At 38.3% G+C, this 23,244-nt stretch overlaps 1 protein-coding gene and 2 long non-coding RNA genes across 4 annotated transcripts; all 3 read left to right on the forward strand.

Annotated features, from left to right (window-relative positions):
- The first annotated feature begins 859 nt into the window (after positions 1-859).
- LOC147762249 (uncharacterized) lies at positions 860-23,138 on the forward strand. Its single transcript, XR_015333907.1, has 2 exons — positions 860-1,826; positions 22,220-23,138. It is a non-coding gene; the product is annotated as an uncharacterized LOC147762249 (long non-coding RNA).
- LOC147762250 (uncharacterized) lies at positions 12,394-13,173 on the forward strand. The gene is made up of 3 exons (XR_015333908.1): positions 12,394-12,613; positions 12,913-12,987; positions 13,138-13,173. It is a non-coding gene; the product is annotated as an uncharacterized LOC147762250 (long non-coding RNA).
- Positions 14,659-20,086, forward strand: LOC147762251 (uncharacterized). Of its 2 annotated transcripts, XM_087011076.1 has the most exons (3): positions 14,659-19,526; positions 19,826-19,900; positions 20,051-20,086. In XM_087011076.1, exon 1 carries the CDS (start codon positions 14,950-14,952, stop codon positions 19,102-19,104), a length of 4,155 nt encoding a protein of 1,384 aa, XP_086867202.1. In that variant the 5' UTR covers positions 14,659-14,949; the 3' UTR covers positions 19,105-19,526; positions 19,826-19,900; positions 20,051-20,086. The 2 variants fall into 2 exon arrangements, with proteins under 2 accessions (XP_086867202.1, XP_086867201.1); XM_087011075.1 differs by having other exon boundaries at positions 19,826-20,086.
- Positions 23,139-23,244: the final 106 nt, after the last annotated feature.

Genomic DNA, 23,244 nt, shown 5'->3' on the forward strand with positions numbered 1-23,244 from the left:
CTGCTAGTCGACGATGTCTAGCCTCCTCGGGAGGAGACTTAAGTCGGCAAGCTCAACTAAAACTCGGTAAATGAGAGCATAAACAACAAAAATTTGGAAAGAATATACCTCCTTCAAGATATTGTGTTATAATATTCTTGAATAGCACTGACATTTATGGAATATTGAAATAAAAAATAAAATGCCACTTTACCCAGCCGATCGCGTGTTTGTTTATGTTTTTGACCGCTAGATGTCCGTCAGTAGTGTTCCACGACAAGCTAATGTTTAACTGTTACTTTGAAGTTGAATTGAAGTAAAACTAATCAATAAAGTTCAAAAACAAACTTTGTTTGTGTTTTGGCTGACTTTTATCGTTGATAAACGATCGTTCTCGGCCGAAAGAGGCCATTAAACGTTATGTCTTGTGAAACTTTGAAATTTTAAACCTCCTTTTCTTGAAGAGTTTCTCGTGCGCGTCGACTACGGTAAGCACACCAAGCTACGACTTTAGATTCTTTGTGAAACACTCCTAGTCGACTGCAGCGTAGTCGACCTAGCTAGGCCATTCAGCTCGAGCTAGTCAACTACGGATTTAAGATTCTTTGTGAAACGGGGACCAGTCGTTAAATATCCAAGGCAATAACGAGACAATAACGAGCGAGAGAACTAGCGATTGTTTCGTGAAACGGCACTCATAACTAGCGAGAGGCTAACTACCGATCGCTAACTAACTACTGCTTTGTGAAACCGGCCCCTGCTTCGTGAAACCGGCCCCTGACCAGTCGTTAAATATCCAAGGTAACAACGAGACAATGTGGCCTTATGTCCCACGCGGGACGAAGAGCAATGATGAACAACGAGACAATACATGTACAGTAGGACACATACTGTCGAAAAGCGGCCGTACTTCGTCACGTCATGATTGTTGATTTGGTACGTCCGCGTGAAGATATAGTGTCAGAAGGAAGATCCGATGAAAATGCGTACATTGGAAATAAAACTTTATTCCAAAAAATAGACTACGAGCTGAGTTTTAATATTTTAGTTACTAAATGAGCATTTATTTATCTATCCAAAAACAACATACTTTCGTCCCTGTGCCGACTTATAATAAAACTATTATTCTTTGATTTCAGAGCAACGCAAAATTTTGACGACCTAAAATTGCTCTGCCTAGGGTGGGACTATATGGCGAGAAATTTGTTTACAAATACAAAATCGGCTTAAAATTTAATAAACGATTGTACATATATAGGTTTTGAATTTGTAAGGGAAAATCCTGCACACTCTTTAGTTAGTGTATCGGTAGAAAATCTGAATTGTTGTGTAAAAACCGCGTAAAATCGGTGCAATCCTATACCCTGAAGTCACACACTAAATTCAGTAGTTTATTTGCCATAAAAAAATGCATATTTTAAGTCAAACTAATTCACACAAACCTATTTCAAATATCGTCGACTGTTCAGCGTTCAAACATGGCCCTTTCACCTTGAACTTGAACAGCTGAGTATGAGCATGTGACTCACGGAAGTACACGAATGGAAACAGAATTAAGTTTTTATCGTCAATTAGATAGAAGTTTGTCATATAAATGTGACTGTTTTTTGTAATGCTGTTGTAAGATAACACTGGGAATCTCATAAATAAAAAAATTGATAATATTCATTGAATATTCCGTCTCACTGAGAGAACGCACCTGCTGACCCGTATCGAGAAGAAATCCCGCCATTTTCGCCATGTTCCAGCTCGGAGAGGGGCGAAAAGTAGAAGTGGCACTATGCATGCTTTCTTGAGTCATTTCTGTATATTTGTAACTCAGCTACAGTGAAATCTTACAATATGAGGTGATCGTAGTTGGAGTCGGCGGCCCAACATCGGCCCACCGGCGACATGCTATCTGGCGAGTTTTTAAATTATAATTGTGTAGATGTTCCCTTTTAAAAGTAACTTTCTTGAAAATAATTTTACTCCACATGTGCAAGACCCAAGACCCCTAATTAATAGTAATGGACTGCGTTTACTAATCACTATGGGTGCTTTCCCAGAGATTTAGATCGATCTAAAGATTAAGATTTAGATCGATCAAAAGATTAAGATTTAGATCGATCAAAAGATTAAGATTTAGATCGACCTAACTCCCTGGGGGTTCACGCTAAATTGCAGTCAGCCGAGCGGGCACCATAGTTAATTACCCCCTTACAGCTTTTAGTAGGCGGGACAGACGCTTAAGCCGGCCAAGCTGACAGTAATCTAGTGAGACTCCCCACAGGGATAGATCGATCTAAAATCTATGGAAATGGGGTGTAAGGTTTTATTTGTTTATCGATATTAACCAATTAATAACTGCTGTTATTAGCAACCGATGGGTAGTATAAATAAACAATACGGTTAGGTAACGTTGCACTTGATTGCCAAGTGCCCTGAATATATTACTCTTCTTTGATATATTCATACTAGTCTGAGCTATATAGGTTGTCTATATTTAGATCGCCACACTGCGAGTTGCATAGCTTTTTTAAAAAGTTTGGATACAAATTTGCAACCAGAAACTAGCACAATTTACTTCTATTTGGCTGTTTAAAAAAATTATTTGAATTTAGAAGAATACCCTTTACTGTCTGAACTGTGATAGGCCGGATTAGATAAAATTAAGTTGTAACTAGTTGGCTGTTACTACTGGTATAGGCTAGCTTGATCTATATTTACAAAAACATCATATTACAGTCTACTAGCAGGTTAGGTTAGATGGCTCACTCTTGTCCAGTTCCCTTCACTTTCCCCGCAAGCAGCATGCCTGAGCAGTTCTCCAGGGGCAATATATTAATTGTTGGGGATTCTCTGCTTACCCATCTAAAAGACAACTATTCTCCATTTTCGGACCTTCATACCACAACTTTATCAATTTACGGTGCCAAAATTGAGCAGGTTTTTTCAGGCATCCTAAAAGCAAACCTGTTTCTCGCGGATTTTGACATTTTGGTTTTACACGTGGGCACCAATAACATAAAATTGCCTTCAGAAAATGTAAGCACTTGTCTAACAAAATTCCGTGGCCTTGTATCTCAAGTTTGTGGTATTAACCCCAACATAAAAATTTGTATTTCGGCTGTACTACCCCGCGAGGTAGACAAATTTAAACACATCACCCATCCTCTTGCTCAAAAGCATGTTATCAACTCTTTTGAATACGAAGTACAGCTTGTTGAACAAAAGCCTACTTTTAGAATGTCAATCTCAGCACTCTTTATATTTTTTGGACAGTACTGAGTACTTAAAAAAACCTCAGGCTGGAAAATTATTGGCACGTGATGGGCTGCATTTGAATTTTCTAGGTATCAAAACATTAAGTGGAGACCGGGGCACGTTCGGCCCCGGGGCACGTTCGGCTTTCACTCGTATTTTCCTTAATTAACACTTTTGGTCCAGCAGCGACCCCTTTATGTGTCACATGATCTATTTAGCGGATACTACAAAAATAAGGCTTCTGTGGTGCACTCCGTTCGGAAGATATGATTGAAAAACTTATTTTTCACGTGTAAAATTTTTTAAAAGGTTTTTTGATTTGGGTCTACTTCAGCATTAATTAGTTGAATTACTGTCACCAATGCATTATAACATAAGAGCATATAGAAAGCCAATTTTAATGAGGTATGACACCTCACTGTCGACTTGTTAATTATGTTGCTATGGTAACATACATTCGGAATGCAGGCTTGGGGTAAGTTCGGCCCCTCAAGGTGGGGCACGTTCGGACCCTGGGTTGGGTACGTTCGGCCAGGGGCCGAACGTGCCCCTTGGCTTTGGCTTGATCTAAAAATTATTATTTTTAAGCCAAAAAAAAGTTTGTTATATGCTAACATTTCAGCGCCATTAGTGGGGTTAAAACTTAAGCTGGTATCTTCACTTTTTAATTGTCGCCTTTTTTTCAACCACGCACGAAGCCTATAATTCAAATATTTAATACATGTACATATCATTAACTTATATTTTTCAGAGAAACACTATGGCATCTAGCCGGAAATATTAACATTGTTTAAAGATCACTGGAGTTTTCATCTAGTTTTCTTTTAAATATTTTCTTAACGTGGCATTATTTCAAACAAATTGTGTATGTTAAAATGTTTTTTGTGATTACAGTTGAAGTTTTGCGTTTGAACGCTTTGTTGTGATCAAATGTTAGAAAATTTTCCCGTTGGATTAAATGTGGGGTTTCAATACTGACGTAGGTCAGTTCCTTCATGTTCTGTTATTGATATACATGAGAAGTATAAAGACCTATGCATTTAAAAAAATAGTAGCTCAATACATGTAGTTCAAGGACATACATGTACCAAACAAACAATTTCAATTAGGCCTAAATATCTTTCTAAAACCTAACTAAATTATTTATTTCAAGTGTATCGTCACAGTTTAGTAGCTAATTTAGCACCAAAATACCTATTTTTTAAAAAATAAAAATACCTTAAAAGGTATTCATGTGAAATGGAAATAAAAGAAATCGGTAAGAGAGTATTTGAATTTGCAGGCCGAACGTGCCCCAGGCGGGGGCACGTTCGGCCACGTGTTGGAAATTTATTTCATGTTAAATTTCTTTAAAATGCAAGGTCTTCTTTTCATTTAAACAATGTATAAAAAAAGGAAATTTAGCAGTCTATCTACTCAAAACACATCATTGAGATTCGTCGTCAAGCAGCTGAACTACAACCGATCAAAGGAAAAGGGGCCGAACGTGCCCCGGTCTCCCCTAGTTATCTGTCCTGCAGTATGTCCAGTTAGCTCAGCCATTCCCCCTCTGTCTTCAGAGGAGGACTGGCCAGCTCTCCCCCCTCCCTCAGTGAGCCTTCACACTTCACCTCTCAAGCTAGCATCCACGCAACACAACAACACACCCAAACCTCAGCAGACCAAGCTTGCACCCACACCAGCCAAGCCTGTGTCCTCCTCCACAGTACCACAGGTAAGGTGCAGTCCTCACACGCACAAGCAGGCACCACTCAACATTCGCAGAAAATCATATTCCAGGCAGACATCTTCTAAATACAAGCATGTGCACCCAAAACTTAGACGGCCAGTCACCATACATGACCTCCAGAGTCCTCCCATTATCTGTAAAAACAGATTTGCCACTCTTCATGTGGAGGAGCCTGAAGATCATGAGAATGATGACTGTATCACCAATGAGCATGCAGTATCATCACAAGCAAGTCACCCCATCATACCTGCACAGAAACAGAAGTTAGTAGTGTCCCTGTTTCAGAAGTCTACTAATATCAGACTCAGAAATGCGGACACTTCTAACCAGCAAAGTGCTTACACTGCTACCAATAACAATTACAATACTCCTTCTTCCAACAACACTGCACACAGAAACACTGGCTGTGCCAGGGAAACCATAGGGATTTTCTTTCTGATGACATTTCTTTCTACTCTGTTATTTCTTGTAGGGATTGTGCTGTCTGTCTTGGAAGCACCACCATGTCTGGTGGTGAGTGTTGCACTGATCATTGCTAAAGTAGTTAGTGCCAAAGCCTGGGTTGGTAATTACAACGTCAATTTAGTTAAAAAGAAGAAAAGAGGCAAATGCTTAGAGAGGCAGAAACGCAGGAATGGGCGGAGTAGATGTAAAAAGAGAAAAAAAAACTGCTTATATAGGAGATACTGGAGGTGTAAAGAAAGCAAATTTTGGTGCAGAGCTGTTTCAGAGTGTATGTAGCAGTGATAGAGAAGTTTTTGATGAAAAAGTATTGGGTAACATGACACTTGTGGATCATAAGATAGATATTGCTGAAAACACAGTCTGTCATGGGAAAGTAGCAGTTGGTGATAGTGATGTTGGCATAGTGGATGATGTTAGGAGTTGTAAAACAGAGGTCTTGAACAGTAAAATAGAAGAAAAAGGACCATTTATATTTGAAGTTGACATGTTTGAATCCAAACATTTCATTGCTCATGATGGTAAAAAACTTCCAGTTTCATTGATAGTTACATTGATTGACAATACTTGTTTCAATATTGATGGAAAGTACAGCATCTATTCAGGTAGCAAGCTTCTAAGTGTACATGATGTAGTAGAGTTTCCTAATAAGGTAGTGGTCATGATGAAAGACTTAGGTGGGGCAGGAGATAGTGATGAGGAATTGAAGCCAGCTAGTAAACAACCATGCAGTACGTGCTCACTGTCTAGTATTCCTACCATTCAGTGTCAGAATCCTTCAGTTTCGATAGGACTTGCTTACTCCAAGAAAGAATTGCTGCAGTGTTTTCAGTTGACCAAGTCACAGATACAGCATGTAGAGAGTAATGTGGTACAGCTGTGTAGGGTGCACTACAATAAACTGTATACATTTAGGGAATACTTTAAGTGTTTAATTTGTAAGAAAAGGTTTGAAAAGACACTACAAAGAAAGGTAGATCTGGAAGCATTAAAATGGTATGTGGAGAAGAGCAATATATCAGTTGAGGATGTGTCACATAGTAAGGTCTGTAAACCATGTAGCATGAAAGTATCACGGGCAAATATTAAAATGTGAAAATGAGATGTCTGACATTAAGCAAGAAGTTCTTTCTGTTTCAGATGACATAGCTGGTATTAAATCATGTTATACTAATTATTTAAGTAGTGATAAACCTTGTAGTAGTGAGGATGTTTTTGAACATGCTTTCTCCTTTGTAGTGTTACATTTAGCAAATGAGTTATTAAAATGTCATACTGTATTATTAGATGACCTTATGGAATTATTACTTGGTAAGATGGGTGATATTATATCAAAATATGGAATAGACAAACATATTACGGATTTGTTGCCAAATAGTTACCAAAGTATTGTTGTTTCGAGGTTGAAAACACTCTTTAGTCATAGTCTTATTTTACGAAGTGTTCCAGATAAGCCCAGTTTAGGAACATTATTATCACGTAGTGATGGCAATGATGTGGAATCTCTTTTGTTATTGCATAAGGGTAAGACGAAACAGCAGGAGAGTGGTAAGCAAGATAATACAGATGAGATCATCTTGGAAAGGGCAATAAATATTTTGAGACAAAGGTTAATTGCTTTCTCAAAAAGAAAAATGACCGTGTCCATTGATAGCTTTAAACCTGAAGAATTCATAATGAACTTGGATCCTGTCATTTGGAATTTTACCTATCAATTAACAATGGGGGTAAGAGAATTTTCTTTATTTAGAAGACATATCTTTGATTGGAATGTTCCATTTATGGCAAATTTACATGATAGTAAGGTTTACAATGCAAAGCGCATTTTCAATAGATTAGGTGTAATATCAGTAGTGCATAGGTGTTTTAGTAATGAAATTGATGACCCCGTAGGTCTTATATATTCAGATGTCATTGACAAATACAGTTCTTCATCTTCTGAATTATTTGAGGTTTCTAATGCGTTTGGTTTTTCTTATTCCAAATCTCACTATACTAATTTCCAGGTGAGTATCTCAGAGGACATAATAAAAAATTTAAGGAAAGGTGAACCATTTTTAGCATCAGATTCTTTTTGGATAGCATCTGTAGATAATGTAGATGTGGACAGTAGTAATGCTAGGGTTTTAAGTGGAGATAATAAGAGAGCATTTCACGGTACATCAGTGCAGGTTTGTTCACCACAACCAACTAATATAAAATTGTCTGCAACTGATAAATAAATTTAGACATTTTATTTTTGAAACAGGAGATGCAGTATATTCAAGGTATGTAACAAATAGCACCTACTTATCATTTTTTGAAGCATTGTCTATTTGGGCAAATAGAGGAATACAAGGTAATGCAACTCCTCAGTATATTCTACATAAGGTTAAGGAATTGATTTCTTTGCCAGAAAATATTGCGTATTTGGATAACTTGTCTGATAGCTTTCATGATAACTTCTGCAAGACTCAGAATTTTTTTAATTTTGCACATAGGTTAGATAAAATAGGACAGTCATTGTCACCAGATACCCCTGAGCTGTTAGGTGTAGTTTGTCTTTTTCACAGGCCCATTTATATTTATCGTGAAGAAGGGGGCATCTTCTCTGAGTGTGTGAGATATGCAGCAAACATTTTTAAGTCTAACCTATCAAATTAATAAGATATGAATATGAAAGGATAGCATGTTATGACTTGATAATGGATATGGAAAATGATGAAAATCCACAGAATATTGACGATATTGCGCTATTACACTGTAAAAACAGTGTTTAGCTCCTAAACACATTTCTAAGCGCCTGTTTTGTCTCACTTTTTCCACGCGTTTAGCTCCTAACATGCTTAGCTTCTTAACACGTTTCACGCTTGTGTTTAGCAGTATGACGCGTTTGACGGCTTATAAATGTAGGGTGTATTTGTTTAACCTTTAGGTGCTAAGGGTTTCAGTCGCACACACGCGCGCACGCGCACACACACACACACACACACGAACTCACGGTCACTTTTAACTGCTATAGTTATCTCTTTCTATAACAGGGTACCGTGAACTGTCAACATCGTTGACTTCCCACTATCATCTTTACAGCTGTACTTATTCATCCTTATGTTAGCTGACCTTGCGAGGAAGTTTATTGGAATGTATTTCTGAAAAGCAGGTTAGGAAAATTCACTAGTTCACTAAAGGCAAGAAACAACTATCAATTTTACTTTAAAACACCTTTCTCCATATTTTGATAAAATGCGATACGGTATTGATATCTATTATTTTTTTTTCCGAAAGTAACGAACAATAGAACATCAGGATCATATTGGGGTATTCATTATAATGCTTTATTTAAGCTTTCATCACATGCTGGTTATTTCGGTACCGATAGTCCGAATATTTGTACCGCTCTAGTCGCCGACTTACCCCAAGCCCATTTTGGAATTAACCACTAACTGTAATTCAAACAGCATAAGACGTGTTTTTGTTATTTATATAAAAATGTTTTCAAAACATTATATAATGTTTTTCCAGAATGTTATAAACACGCTGATAAAACTCCACAAAATGACGTTACATGTATCATAAAATTGTGTAGAAACGGTCTTCGAATCTTTTTACAAATTATAACGTTACTGTACATCATTTTGCATGGAGTTAAAACACCCATAACGTTACCATAATGTTCTTCTATACCATTACCAGCATGTAACCATCTGATAACGTCGTGAAATCGTTATTTGTTATTGGATTATTACTTAAAGGTACATACAGTATGAATCGAGCATCGGTGGAGCGTGGGTTGCCAGTAACACATATAAACCACCTCTACTAGATTCTTATACGACTCAAATAAAGTCGACATGCCAAGGGACAAACTGAATAAATCATTCGATCAGCCATAAAAGAGCTTTAGACTGCTCTTTTAATTTTTGGTCAGAAATTTAACCTACTTATGTGACCTACTTTTCTGCCCCATGTATATACAGGATAGTAAGCTAACAGAAAAATCCATTCAAATAACATTTTTCGGCGAATATTAATCAATGCCTTCTGGCAATTCCCTTAATTATACTTTTTGAAACTATATACTGGTATTTGGTTGGTTTTTGAGCAAAAAATTGACTTTGTATGCATCTTTAATAGGCCTATTTTAAATAAGCACGCGTTACTGCAAGGAAGGACACCAAGCGTTCGAGCAGATTGCTCCACGCCTTCAACAGCTCCACACGTTTACAAGGGGGGGAAGTGTTAAGCCAAATTGTTGAGCCTTGTAATAAACTTATGGGACCGGTGAAACAAATCACATAGCTAAAAGTGTGACACTTCTAAGAATGTTAAACATTTTTATTTCTTCTGAAAGAAGCTTGAAAAGCTAAACTTGTTGTTCAGCTACCCTCTACCAGGGCGACAGATGGATTTTTCACAGATATGTCTCTAGATAAATAGATAGTCAATTTGGTCTGATGTCACCTCAGCAAAAAATGTCCCCAAGAACTGCGGCCTTGATAGAGGGTATTGTTCAGCAGCTCCACGCGTTTAGGAATTCCACACCTATAGCAGCTCCATATGTTTAGCAGCCTCACGCGCTTAGCAGGGGAAGTGCTTAGACAATGTGCTTAGCTTGTGATAGACTTATTATAGATCCATATACCGGTGAAGCTAAGCACATAGCTAAACGTGTAACACTGCCAACGTGTCTAGCATTTTCTTCTGTGAAACGCTTGAAAAGCTATACGTGCTTAGCTTTTACACATATTTCTAAATGCGTATAGGTGCTTAACGTATGTTGTATGTATTTAAATGCTAAGCACTGTTTTTACAGTGTACCTTCCTTGTTAACAGTGTTTGGGATTAACCCCTTACATAGTATTTCCCATGAAGAATATAAACCATTGGTAGGAAAAAAGGCATCAAAATGGAAGATATAGACCCCACATTACTTTCCACTGTATTTGACGCGGATTCCTTGGCTTTTACTTCTCTTTACAACCCTAGCCAACCTTCCCCTCACACTCAACTTTCCTTGGCAGACTTCCAGGTAACTGATGAAGAACAGCACCAAGCTACAGCATTAGGCAACAAACTTTTCAATTTCAGTTTAGGGCACCATTGTTTTGCTGAAAAAAGTATTGGGTTAGATGAAATTGAGAATTATCCCAATATTCTAAAAGGATATTTTTCAGTGCATGAGCCAGTATTTAAGGAAAAATCTCAAATTACATGTATATATTTTAGTATAACTGATAAAACGTCTGATTCACCAGATACAATGAAAGTGATTTTCGGGTAGTTATATAATGTTATGGGTGTTAGCAAAAAGATAAAGAATTTAGTGGTTGTAGGTGATGCCAAATTATATGATATTTTAGTTAAGCTTAAGTTAGAATTTTCCACAGAATTAAAATGGTTACTCCCATATATAGGAGATTGGCACACCCTCAAGAATTATCAAGGTGTATTAATGAAGTGATATGGAGAGGCAGGACTAAGGCATTTTATTGAGCTGTTCCATAAGGGTAAGACTGCCTCTGCTGTGTTAGGTGCATTGAATTTCACAAAAACACATGAGTTTTTACTACAGGTTTGGGAGGCAATGTATAGGCATGAGTTAGCTGTGTTTTTAAAGTATAGGTCGACAGTGTTGTCTGAAAGAGATAGGTGTGAGTTTTCATTGAGGGATATCTGTGATAGGATGAATGGGGTAGATTCAGAGTTCCAGGCATTTAATGAATTGACTGATATGAATAATGACATAAAGGAAGAATTTAACAATTTCACATCTAAAATGATAGCTAAGGATGAGACTTGGGCCTTTTGGCACAATTTTATTCATAGAGATTGTTTTGCATATGTAGCATACTATTTAGCCATACGTTCAGGCAATTGGCAATTAAGGAACTTTTCGATAAAACATGTTACAAAGCTTTTTCACAGTGTCCAGTCTAATTTTTATTACCGGCTACTTCCCCACCATTTAGCTGACCTCAAAACTTTCCCCACATCTGTTCTTAAACATTTTGAATCTGGCGGATTTGTCATAAATCTAACTGAAAGGCCATATAGCAGTATAGCATTAGATGAGGCACACGAGACTTGTATAAACAGGGACATTAAGAAGGCTATTAATTATCCATCAGAAGATGTTTTTTCTAGGTTAGTTTACTATTTACCATATAGGGCTAGGGTATTGAAAAACTTTGAGTATTTGCTACCCAGTAGTAAGAATTATGAGTTACCTTTCAAGCAAAATTCAGTTAAGTCACAATTTGAGAATAACATTAGGTATTACATTCAGTTTATTGAATCTAGTCAGTGTTCACTTTTTAATGTACATTTAGACATGTTAGATCAAGAAAATGGTATTTCACTTATTCATATCTGCACACAAGAAAATGCTGATGAAAATCAGCGGCGGGATTTACTTAACTTATTAGAATTAGGTAGTGAAGAATTAAATAAGTTTACTAAACACAAAATAATAAAAGTAGATGACAGCAGGGCTTATAGTAGGAAAAGAAAATTATTGCATACTTTTGGCACTAATCTAGAAACTAAGTCAAACAAAAAACGCCAACTTAGTTATCAGAAACTAGTGACAGATAGTTTACGTAAGCAATTGAATTGGACAAAGAAAGGAAAATCACTCCCTGAAAATGTGCAGCAAATTGTACCTTACCCCTTAGCTATATGTGGGGAGGACGGGGCCCCGTATAAAGGAAATAAGTCTTCAGCCAGACACTTCTTCCAAAACATGTACCCACAAGCATTCAGTGTAGGATTATCAGAAGATATAGTCTTTACAAGTATAGTTTTGGATGCCATGTTCCAAATTAATACCCCCCCCCTTTACCCTTACAAAAAATTTCAAACAGTATGCACAGTTATTTTACAATAGGCATGTATTTCCCGTTTCTCAAGAAGGAAGTCAAAGAAGTTCATGTAGTATTTGATAAGCCAGGTGGCGTAAATAATTTTGATCCTAAGCAAGTAGAAAGAGATAGGAGAGTGTTACTGCCAGAGCAGTGTTTTATAGATAAATCTTATTTCTTTACTTCGGACGCGCTACTCACTTGTTTGTCGCATCGGTGTTGAATAACAATTGTTTTTAGCGCGCTTATGATAATGATGGGATAGAATGTGATTCCATGTGGAATGAGATCGGCTGATATTAAATGCTGAGACAGCCGTAATTACAAGTGTTTTTGTAACAGGAATCTGGCCCATAAGGTTAGCAATTAATTTTAAGTTATGAAAGTTCATTTAAAGATAATTGCGAGAAGATAAAATTAGTTTTCCATTGTAAACTGCAACTTTCAGTAGCGTTAGAAATGCCGGTCTGATGTACAATGCACAGTACATGTAACACAATCACTGTGCCTTTCAGTATTGGAGTAAAGAAAGTTCAGTAAAGTGTAGTGTATTGTTTAGAAACGAGAATGTAGCTGTACTAGTTGCGAGTTAAATATTGTTTGTTTTATGTTCGTAATCAATGTTATTTTAAAAAGCGTATTTTTTCATTGTGTTAGTTGCGCCAGATGAGATTTACTACACAATCATTTAGAACCCAGTCGCTTGCATTACACTAGAATAGCCCAAAGTCGGTAAGAGTTACTTATATTTTGAAGATAAAGATAGGATAACATGCAACTGTTAAGTAAAGATGTTATTTAAGCGACTTAATAGCATCATATAAAAGAACTAGGGCAAGAATATGAGATGATTTACTTATTTTATTTCAATTATTTTTTCAGTTGACGGTTTAAGGTTTAATAAATCAGTAAAAACGACGCAAAGCTGTTGTTGTTGTGTGTGAGTATTGCAAGTGGCTACAGTCAACGACTTGGATTTGAGATAGCCCATACCAATAGTCCGCAACTAAAGCCCTGAGACGGCCCGTACCGAACAACCGAACCAAGAAGACAGAATTTATGACCTACTTACAACCTGTGGTAACTCTAGATATCTGAGATGCCTGGAGCCAGTCAACAGCCATTATTTAGATGACCCGGCCCAGTCAAGTACTAGCAGTTACTGGTGGGACTGTAATTAAGGAAATTGAGCTAAGATCCAATCCGCAGCTTGCAATAAAGCTGAAATTGAGACTTTCTCGAGTATATGTTGACACTTGATTTCATATCCACAGATAACTATAAATACTAGTAGACCTCAGTGTAGCTGAATATATTATTGGCTATCTAAATATACATATGATTATTAATTTATTTGTTTGTTAAGATTAAGATACTCGGCAATTTTACATGTTTGCTGTTGATGTTCAAATGTTTTAGCTAGCTTATTACTTATAGAGAAACTGTCTACATTTTGAAATTTACTTGTCTTGTGTAGTGTAGATAAGTTTATTTGAATTCAAATAAGTTACGCTGCCCATACTGCTTGACATTAAAAATGGATGCAGCTACCATTACCAAGACTCCCAGCACTAGGACAGTTCCTTCTCAGACACCAACTGACCAAGAAGTAACATTCAGAAACATATCGCCTAAAGATGATTTGAGAAGAAGACTAATTGAGGAATTAGATCCAGATGACTCCGTCAGTCAAGCCGGCTCAAACGTATCTTTTAAGGAGCGACAGTTAGAAGAAGAAGCTAGACAGGTTGCTTTGAAGGAAAGGCTGAAGTACCTTACAGCACAGCAAGAAATAGAAGAGCAACAGATACGTTTAGAGCAGAGAAGAAAGCGGCTCTTGTTAGAATCAGAACTGAATGAAAGCAAGAAAAGGGAAGAAATCTTTAGGAAAGCATTGGGAGGTGAAGATACTACTAAGAAGGAGTCAGACAGCAGCTATAGCCATGATGTTGTGAGGGCCTTAGAGAAGTTGAGCCTGAGTAGATTACCGATTCCAGAGCCACCTGTATTTGAGGGAAATTATCTAACATATGTAACATGGCGACTAGCATTCAAGACTCTAATAGAAAGCAGAAATATCCCACCCAGTGAGAGGCTGTACTACCTAAAGAGGTACCTCAGAGGAGAAGCTAAAGAGACAGTGGATCATTTGTTTTACTTAGATTCAGAAGAGGCTTACATTGAAGCCCTTGAGATACTTGAAGATAGATATGGTGATAAATTTTTGATAGCAGAGGCTTTCAGAGACAAATTAGAAAAGTGGCCCAAGATTAACAGCAGAGACAGTAAGGGACTTAGAAAACTATCAGATTTTCTCAGGCAGTGTTTAGCAGCAACAGATCATGTAGGAGAGTTGAAGATCCTGGACGACTGTCGGGAAAATAGGAAGTTACTTCAGAATGGATCACACGAAGATGGGCCCGAATTGTCGAAGAATCACAAGGTTTCCCAAGCTTCAAGAGGTTTGTAGAGTTTGTAAAAAAGGAATCCGACATTGTAAATAACCCTGTTATGAGACCAGCTGAAACTGCATTTAGCAAGAAAACCCCCACTTCCACCAGCCTTATGACGAAGACGAGCGATCAAGCTATACCAACGCCTCCTGTCACGAAAAATGCCTGTACATTCTGTGAGAAAATAGGACACGACATCAGAGAATGCTGAAACTTCGAAAGAAAAACGCCACAAGAAAGAATGGAGTTTATAAAGAAAAGAGGTCTTTGCCTAAGCTGCCTTAGAAACGGTCACTTAGCCAAGGAGTGTAAAAGGAAGGAACAATGCAGTAGATGTGGTCGTAAACACCCTGCCATACTACATGGGGACTACGAAGCCCTACACCCAGAAGATCAACATGTAAGAACATTGTCAAGTACTTGCCAAGAGGGAGCTATCAGTTCAATGACAATTCCAGTCTATGTATCTGTAGGAAATTCCGGGAATGAAATCCTGACATATGCTCTTCTAGATAGTCAAAGTGATGTTACATTCATTAGCGACGAGTTAGCAGCCAAGCTGAATGCAGAAAGCGTACCTACAAGTATCAGGATTTCAACAGTCAACTCCAGCTATGTAGTCAAAACTTCAAAGGTTCCAGGATTGACTGTAAGAGGTTTTAACTTAACAGAAACTATAGCACTACCAACCTGTTATACAAGAGAAAACATACCATTCAACAAGAAACATGTACCTAGACCATCGGATGCAAGAAGATGGAATCATCTGCAAAATATACAGAGCCAAATTGCACCGCTCCAGAATTGCGACGCAGGTTTACTTATAGGTTACAACTGCTCTCGTGCATTGGTACCCCTTAGTGTCAGAGTAGGAGCAAACGAGGAACCCTATGGAATACAGACACCCCTGGGATGGAGCGTCGTGGGAAGGACCAGACGAGAAGACACAGATGAATATCACCTCAGTCACAGAGTGATGAGGAAAGAAATACAAAGGGATTTGAGAGTCGATGATAGAGGAGAAGTGACTTTTGTCCACAGAACAAAGGTTAAAGAGACAGTAACTGAGCCAGAGATAATTCAGTTACTGGAAGCGGACTTCAGGGATGAGCACAAGTCAGAAGATTCCTTGTCCCAGGATGACTTGAAGTTCTTAAAGAAGATGAAAGACACAATCTATCAAGACCAAGACAATTTCTATACCATGCCTCTACCGTTTAGAACTGATGCCCCACAGTTGCCTGACAACATGCCCATGGCCATGAGAAGACTTGAGCATCTTAGAAAGAAATTTGCAGACAAAGAATTTGCCGCCGAATATAAGAAGTTCATGGACACAATGATAGAAAGCGGAGAAGCTGAACCTGTTCCAGATAAAGATGTAGCTGGAGGACACAGATGGGTCGTGCCACACCATGGAGTTTACCATAAACGTAAAGGAAAGCTCAGGGTAGTATTTGACTGCGCAGCGAGATATAAGAACATTAACCTGAATGAGAACCTCATCTCAGGTCCAGACCTCACCAACAGTCTGATAGGATGTCTCCTGAGATTCAGAGAGGGATCAGTAGCCGTTGTAGGAGACATAGAACGAATGTTTTATCGGTTCAAGGTAGACCCACGAGATCGTAACTACTTCCAGTTCCTGTGGTGGGATGGAGACCTAGAAGGCACACCTAAGCTATTTAGGATGACAGTTCACCTGTTTGGAGCTGCCAGTTCCCCTGCGTGTGCTAACTTTGCTTTGAAACAACTGGTTGAAGACCATGGAGAAGAATTTGATGAGAAGGTTTGCTGGGTAGCTGGTAATTGCCTTTACGTAGACGACTTGTTATTAAGCATTGATTCTGCTGAGGAGGCAAAGCAGCTTATTGAAGGCGTACGTCAGCTATTTCAGAAAGCAAATATAAGACTTCACAAGTTTATTAGCAACAACCAAGAAGTTTTGGAGAGTATTCCCGTATCAGAAAGAGGGACACAGAGCACCACTGTTGATTTGCCTTTACCTGCCACAGAGAGAGTATTGGGAATTCAGTGGGATACCCATAGCGACCAGCTCAGCTTTCAGTTAACACTGAATGAAAGACCGATGACTAGAAGAGGAATTCTTTCGACTGTTGCCTCTGTCTATGATCCCCTGGGTTGTATAGCACCATTTATCCTATTAGGCAAACAGATACTGCAGGAGATGTGTGCGTCCAAAGCCAGCTGGGATGATCCAATATCAGAAGAACTCAGACCAAGATGGGAGAAATGGCTGCGTGAATTGCCAAAGCTAGCGGAAATTCATTTATCAAGATGCTATATTCCCCAAGACTTTGGAAAAATTGTCACAGCAGAGATACACCACTTTTCGGACGCAAGTACCAGAGGATATGGCCAATGCTCCTACCTTCGAGTAGTGAATAACAAAAACGAGTGCCACTGCTGTATCATGTTGGGCAAATCTCGAGTCGCGCCACTCAAGATTACTACAATTCCGAGATTAGAGCTTACAGCAGCCACAATGTCGACCAAGATGAGTACTCTGCTGAAGTCTGAAATAACCTATGAAAACCTCAAGGAGTATTTCTGGACAGACTCCAAGATAGTGCTAGGATATTTGAAGAACAATGTAAGAAGATTTCATGTCTTCGTAGCCAACAGGATTCAGACGATTCAAAACGCTTCTGACCCTAGTCAGTGGCACTACGTGCCAACCAATGATAACCCGGCCGACCATGCTTCTAGAGGGCTGTATCCAGAGGAACTGATGGCATCAAATTGGTTTAAAGGCCCAGAATTCCTGAGAAACCCAGTTCTAAGCATGGTAGAGGAAAATCCAGAGGTTGATCCAAATGATCCAGAGTTGAAGAAAGCAACAGTAAATGCAGTGGAGACTACAGAAAAGGCAGGAACATTTACACAGAAGCTCAATAGATTTTCATCCTGGACCAATGCCATTACAGCAGTGACAACCATTAGAAAACGTCTACTCAAAATGGGTTCATCATTGTCTGCTGACCGACGAAAGGCAGAACTTGCTATTCTTAAGCTGCTTCAGGCTGAACGGTTCCAAGACGAAATTAGGCAAATCAAAGATGGATCGCTTCCGAAGAAAAACCCTCTCTCCAAGCTGGATCCTTATATTGACGAAGAAGGAACCCTGCGAGTAGGAGGACGTCTCACACGATCCTCACTGTCTTACGAAGTACAACACCCTGTAATTTTGCCAAAGTCAGGACATATTGTAGACCTAATTGTGCGTCATTGCCATCAGAAGGTAGCCCACCAGGGAAGAGGTTTTACTCTGAATGAGATACGTTGCCAAGGGTACTATATCATTGGTATAGGCAAGACGGTTGCTTCTGCAATACACAGATGCGTAACCTGTAGAAAAAACAGGGGCAAAAGTGAAGAACAGAGGATGTCAGATTTACCAAAGGATCGAACAGAACCTTCACCCCCATTCAGTTACTGTGGCATTGATTGCTTTGGCCCCTTCCCTGTGAAAGAAGGTCGCCGTGAAGTTAAGCGATATGGATTGATAGTGACCTGCATGGCGTCGAGAGCAGTACACATCGAATGCCTGGATGACATGACGACAGATAGTTTCATAAATGCTTTAAGATGTGTGATAGCTTTGAGGGGTCCTATACGGCAAATCAGATGTGATCAGGGATCAAATTTTATCGGAGCAAGAGTGCTTTTAGATAAATCACTAGAAGAGGTCAAAAATGACGAGTTGAAGAAATTTATGATTGAGAACAAGTGTGATTTTGTGTTTAACAGCCCACACTCAAGCCATATGGGAGGTGTGTGGGAGCGACACATTAGAACCATCAGAAGTATACTAGCAGCAATGTTGGAGCAACATGGTTCTCGTATTGACACAACCACCTTAAGAACCTTCCTATATGAAGTCATGGCCATTATTAACTGTCGACCTTTGACCGTACAGAACCTACATGATCCACTTGGTCTAGAATCACTTACTGCGAACCATTTGTTGACAATGAAGCCAAAGGTAATATTGCCATTGGGAGAGTTTGGACCTGAGCACCTGTATGCAAGGCAAAGATGGCGCCAAGTACAAGTGTTAGCGGATAATTTCTGGAGTCGCTGGAGGAAGGAATACCTTCTTAATTTGCAACAACGAACAAAGTGGAATGAGAAACGAAGAAACCTAGGAGTGGGAGACATTGTTTTGCTCAAAGATGAAGGATTATACAGAGGAGACTGGCGACTTGCCAGAGTAACAGAGGCGAACATAGATGAGGATGGATTAGTTCGCAAAGTGAAGATTCTTTTGGGGAATCGTGATCTTTCTGCCAAAGGCATCCCCTCCTCTACGTCTACTATATTAGAACGTCCAATCCATAAACTAGTTTTGTTGTTAGAAGGGGATAAGTTGTAAGTTTTCCATAGAATAATGTTCGAGTATGGTTTTGTGATACATGATGTTCAAAGAACTGTTAAGTGAAGATCTAATGGTATTTGGGAGTACCAAAGCTATTGTATAGTGAGTTAATAGTTACAGTTTACCAGTTACATTGTTTCATGTGTAAGTTAGTTTTGTTTGTTTGTATAGAAAATCAATTAGATTTTGGCTGGGGAGTGTTACTGCCAGAGCAGTGTTTTATAGATAAATCTTATTTCTTTACTTCGGACGCGCTACTCACTTGTTTGTCGCATCGGTGTTGAATAACAATTGTTTTTAGCGCGCTTATGATAATGATGGGATAGAATGTGATTCCATGTGGAATGAGATCGGCTGATATTAAATGCTGAGACAGCCGTAATTACAAGTGTTTTTGTAACAGGAATCTGGCCCATAAGGTTAGCAATTAATTTTAAGTTATGAAAGTTCATTTAAAGATAATTGCGAGAAGATAAAATTAGTTTTCCATTGTAAACTGCAACTTTCAGTAGCGTTAGAAATGCCGGTCTGATGTACAATGCACAGTACATGTAACACAATCACTGTGCCTTTCAGTATTGGAGTAAAGAAAGTTCAGTAAAGTGTAGTGTATTGTTTAGAAACGAGAATGTAGCTGTACTAGTTGCGAGTTAAATATTGTTTGTTTTATGTTCGTAATCAATGTTATTTTAAAAAGCGTATTTTTTCATTGTGTTAGTTGCGCCAGATGAGATTTACTACACAATCATTTAGAACCCAGTCGCTTGCATTACACTAGAATAGCCCAAAGTCGGTAAGAGTTACTTATATTTTGAAGATAAAGATAGGATAACATGCAACTGTTAAGTAAAGATGTTATTTAAGCGACTTAATAGCATCATATAAAAGAACTAGGGCAAGAATATGAGATGATTTACTTATTTTATTTCAATTATTTTTTCAGTTGACGGTTTAAGGTTTAATAAATCAGTAAAAACGACGCAAAGCTGTTGTTGTTGTGTGTGAGTATTGCAAGTGGCTACAGAGAGATAGGGGTTCAGTAGCAATAAGCATTGATAAAATTACACATACATCTTCTCTTCCTAATGTCTGGCATGATTTCTTAAAGAATAGGTCCAACAAAAGTAAATTAGTAAGTTATTTAGGTGCAACTTTATTGCAGATTCATAGTGAACAGGAACACTTTAATGAAAATGCAAAACTATTTGTAAGTGGCTGTTTTGATGGCACGTGTAAGGTAGCTGTTCGTGGAAATATTAGGGAAGATCCTTCATTCAGTTCCAATCATGAAGAGGGTTACAGTTTAGATATTATTATCCTTTCACCAGATACTGGCCCCCGTTTCACAAAAAAACTTAAGTCGGTTTCCCTGACTTATGGCTTGGTTACCAACGTAATTAAGTCGTTACGTCACTAAGTCCCGTTTCACAAAGAATCTAAAAGGTCGCTTACGTCGTTTTTTTCTTAGCCGTAAGTCGACAATGTCAAGCCTCCTCGGGAGGAGACTTAAGTCGGCAAGCTCAACTAAAACTCGGTAAATGAGAGCATAAACAACAAAAATTTGGAAAGAACATACCTCCTTCAAGATATTGTGTTATAATATCCTTGAATAGCACTGACATTTATGGAATATTAAAATAAAAAATAAAATTCCACTTTACCCAGCCGATCGCGTGTTTGTTTATGTTTTTGACCGCTAGACGTCCCTCAGTAGTGTTCCACGACAAGCTAATGTTTAACTGTTACTTTGAAGTTGTATTGAAGTTAAACTTATCAATAAAGTTCAAAAACAAACTTTGTTTGTGTTTTGGCTGACTTTTATTGTTGATAAACGATCGTTCTCGGCTGAAAGAGGCCATGAAACGTCATGTCTTGTGAAACTTTTGCAATTTACACCTCCTTTTCTTGAAGAGTTTCTCGTGCGCGTCGACTACGGTAAGCACGCCAAGCTAAGACGTTAGATTCTTTGTGAAACACTCCAAGTCGACTTCAGCTAAGTCGACCTAGCTAGGCCACCCAGCTCGAGTAAGACGTCTACGGATTTAAGATTCTTTGTGAAACGGGGGCCTGATGACTTAGAAATAGGACTAGGCCTGTTTGATAGTAGGGAGTACAGGAATAAGCATGTTTTTATTAAAGTAGGGCTCAAACCTTATGAGGATATTTATGTGGATGTAAAAAAATTGCATCTTTGTCTGGTTTCTGATCCTGATTTAGGTACTTTAGACAGGGAAAATGTTGGTAAAATTATGCAGGTTTTATTTATTTCCTCAGGTTGCGATTTTGTTTCATTCTTCAGAGGATTTGGTAAGAAAAGCTTCTATACCACTTTCTATAGGTATGCAGACTTCATATCAGGAAGTAGGGCTGTGGGGTCTCTTGACCAAGTAGGCATAGGAGATTTTAAAAATGGACTTCTTGCTTTTTGCCGACTTTTAGGATTTTAAAAAATGTTGTAATGCATTTTTGCATACTAACCCAGATTGCAACCCAGTCAGTTATTTCAGAAGTTTATATGATAATAGTAAGACTTATATAGACAATGTACATTGCTGGTTAGCTAATATCAGGTCTGCATTGCTGGATACAGAGCCTCTAGAGCATGTTTTGCCACAAAATGACACTGGCTTAGGTCTTGTTATATTAGTCAGATGTGGAAACAGTTAGGTCAAAACCAGATAGAATATTTGGATGTTTTGGAATGGGGGTATGAAGTTATAGATGGGACACTTAGGTATAAGTTTGTTACTGATCAGGTAAATGAGGTAGTACAAGGTAATTATAATTTTTTAATGAAAGGCTGTAGTTGTAGGTATGCAGACAGTGCATGTGGGAATAGGTGTGGGTGTAGGCATAAAAAAGGGTATGTGGTCTTAGTTGTAAATGTGGAGGGGAATGTCTTAATAGTGTAGAGAATTTAAACAGTGAGGAAGTATTGATAGAAAATAGTGACAATGAGAATAGTGATAGTGATGCTGAAGACCTTTTTTAATTAGCAAATTTGTAGAGAAAATAATATTTAGATGATAATTATATATTATTAGATAGATTTAAAACAAACTATTTCCAACAGATTCTTCAAGATATTAAAAGTAAATGTTTATCATTTCAGTTTTTAAAATGGCTTTGGAGGCCAAGTTGAACATGCAGTGGACTTCGTGTGCTGATCAAAGATGTGGAGAAAGAGGAACAACATAAATAATAATTGAATTGCCAAATAGACATGAACTGGATTTTTTGGCTACAGACTGATAACACACAGAAATAAGGTCGCGCGACAAGGTTATTTTCAGTTGCACCCTGGATTACGCACGCTTGCTCCGCAAGGTGTCGCCTGTGGAGGGGGGGGGGGCGGCAAAGCCCATATGGTTACTGTGGCGAAGGTGACAGGTACTTCCAAACATTTTTTCATAACTGTCTTTATTCCTCATTCTATTCACAAATTTGATATTTACGGCAATGGAAAATGTGGCACTGACAAAAGTGGGTCTTGGTGCGTTGACAGGCCGCACAGGTGTCCCCAATTAACCGCCGCCAGAGAAAAGACCCCAAGCATTAAACAACACGACCTGTAGATATTGGAAATTTGGCAAAAGTTAAGCAACTGAGGCTTTGGAGATTTGGGCAGAAATCGAGAGGAATATCCAGTGACATGCCAAACCTCTAAGTTCAAGTCTTGGCCCCTGTCATCAGTAACGCACCCCTTAGTCAAGAATCTGAACAAATCAATGTTGGGCAGGTATGCTCTATTTTCTACAGGCGTTTTGTGATTTTATCAACTTGATTGGCAAGTGCCAGACCTTTTGTTCCCCGGTACTAGTAGCAAACTTTATCAGATAACAATCTGACACTATGTTGCACTAACAGCGCTGTAAACCCAGTTATCAATGCTGTCATCTTTACCAGTATCTTTACCGGTATTATGCCAGTGGTACGTTTGCTACATTTGAGTAAGGCAATATGCTTTGATGCTTATATTTATTTGTAATACGTTAGCATCAACCTGTTAATAAAAACTTGGAAACTTTCAATGTTATTACACAATAACAGTATAATGGTGGGAGATGTTATGATTAAATGCTTAGAAGAAATAATAAGAACAGATTATGTGAAATATAAAATGAATTTATTTTATTT

The sequence above is a fragment of the Lingula anatina genome, chromosome 4 (assembly GCF_051362555.1).
Source record: "Lingula anatina isolate TDL-2025a chromosome 4, LinAna3.0, whole genome shotgun sequence".
In the NCBI taxonomy this organism is placed as follows: Eukaryota; Metazoa; Brachiopoda; class Lingulata; order Lingulida; family Lingulidae; genus Lingula; species Lingula anatina.

Bases quoted from the DNA above. Each gene is read 5' to 3' on its own strand.
- LOC147762251 (XM_087011075.1), top strand. From the start codon at position 14,950: ATGGAGTTTATAAAGAAAAGAGGTCTTTGCCTAAGCTGCCTTAGAAAC.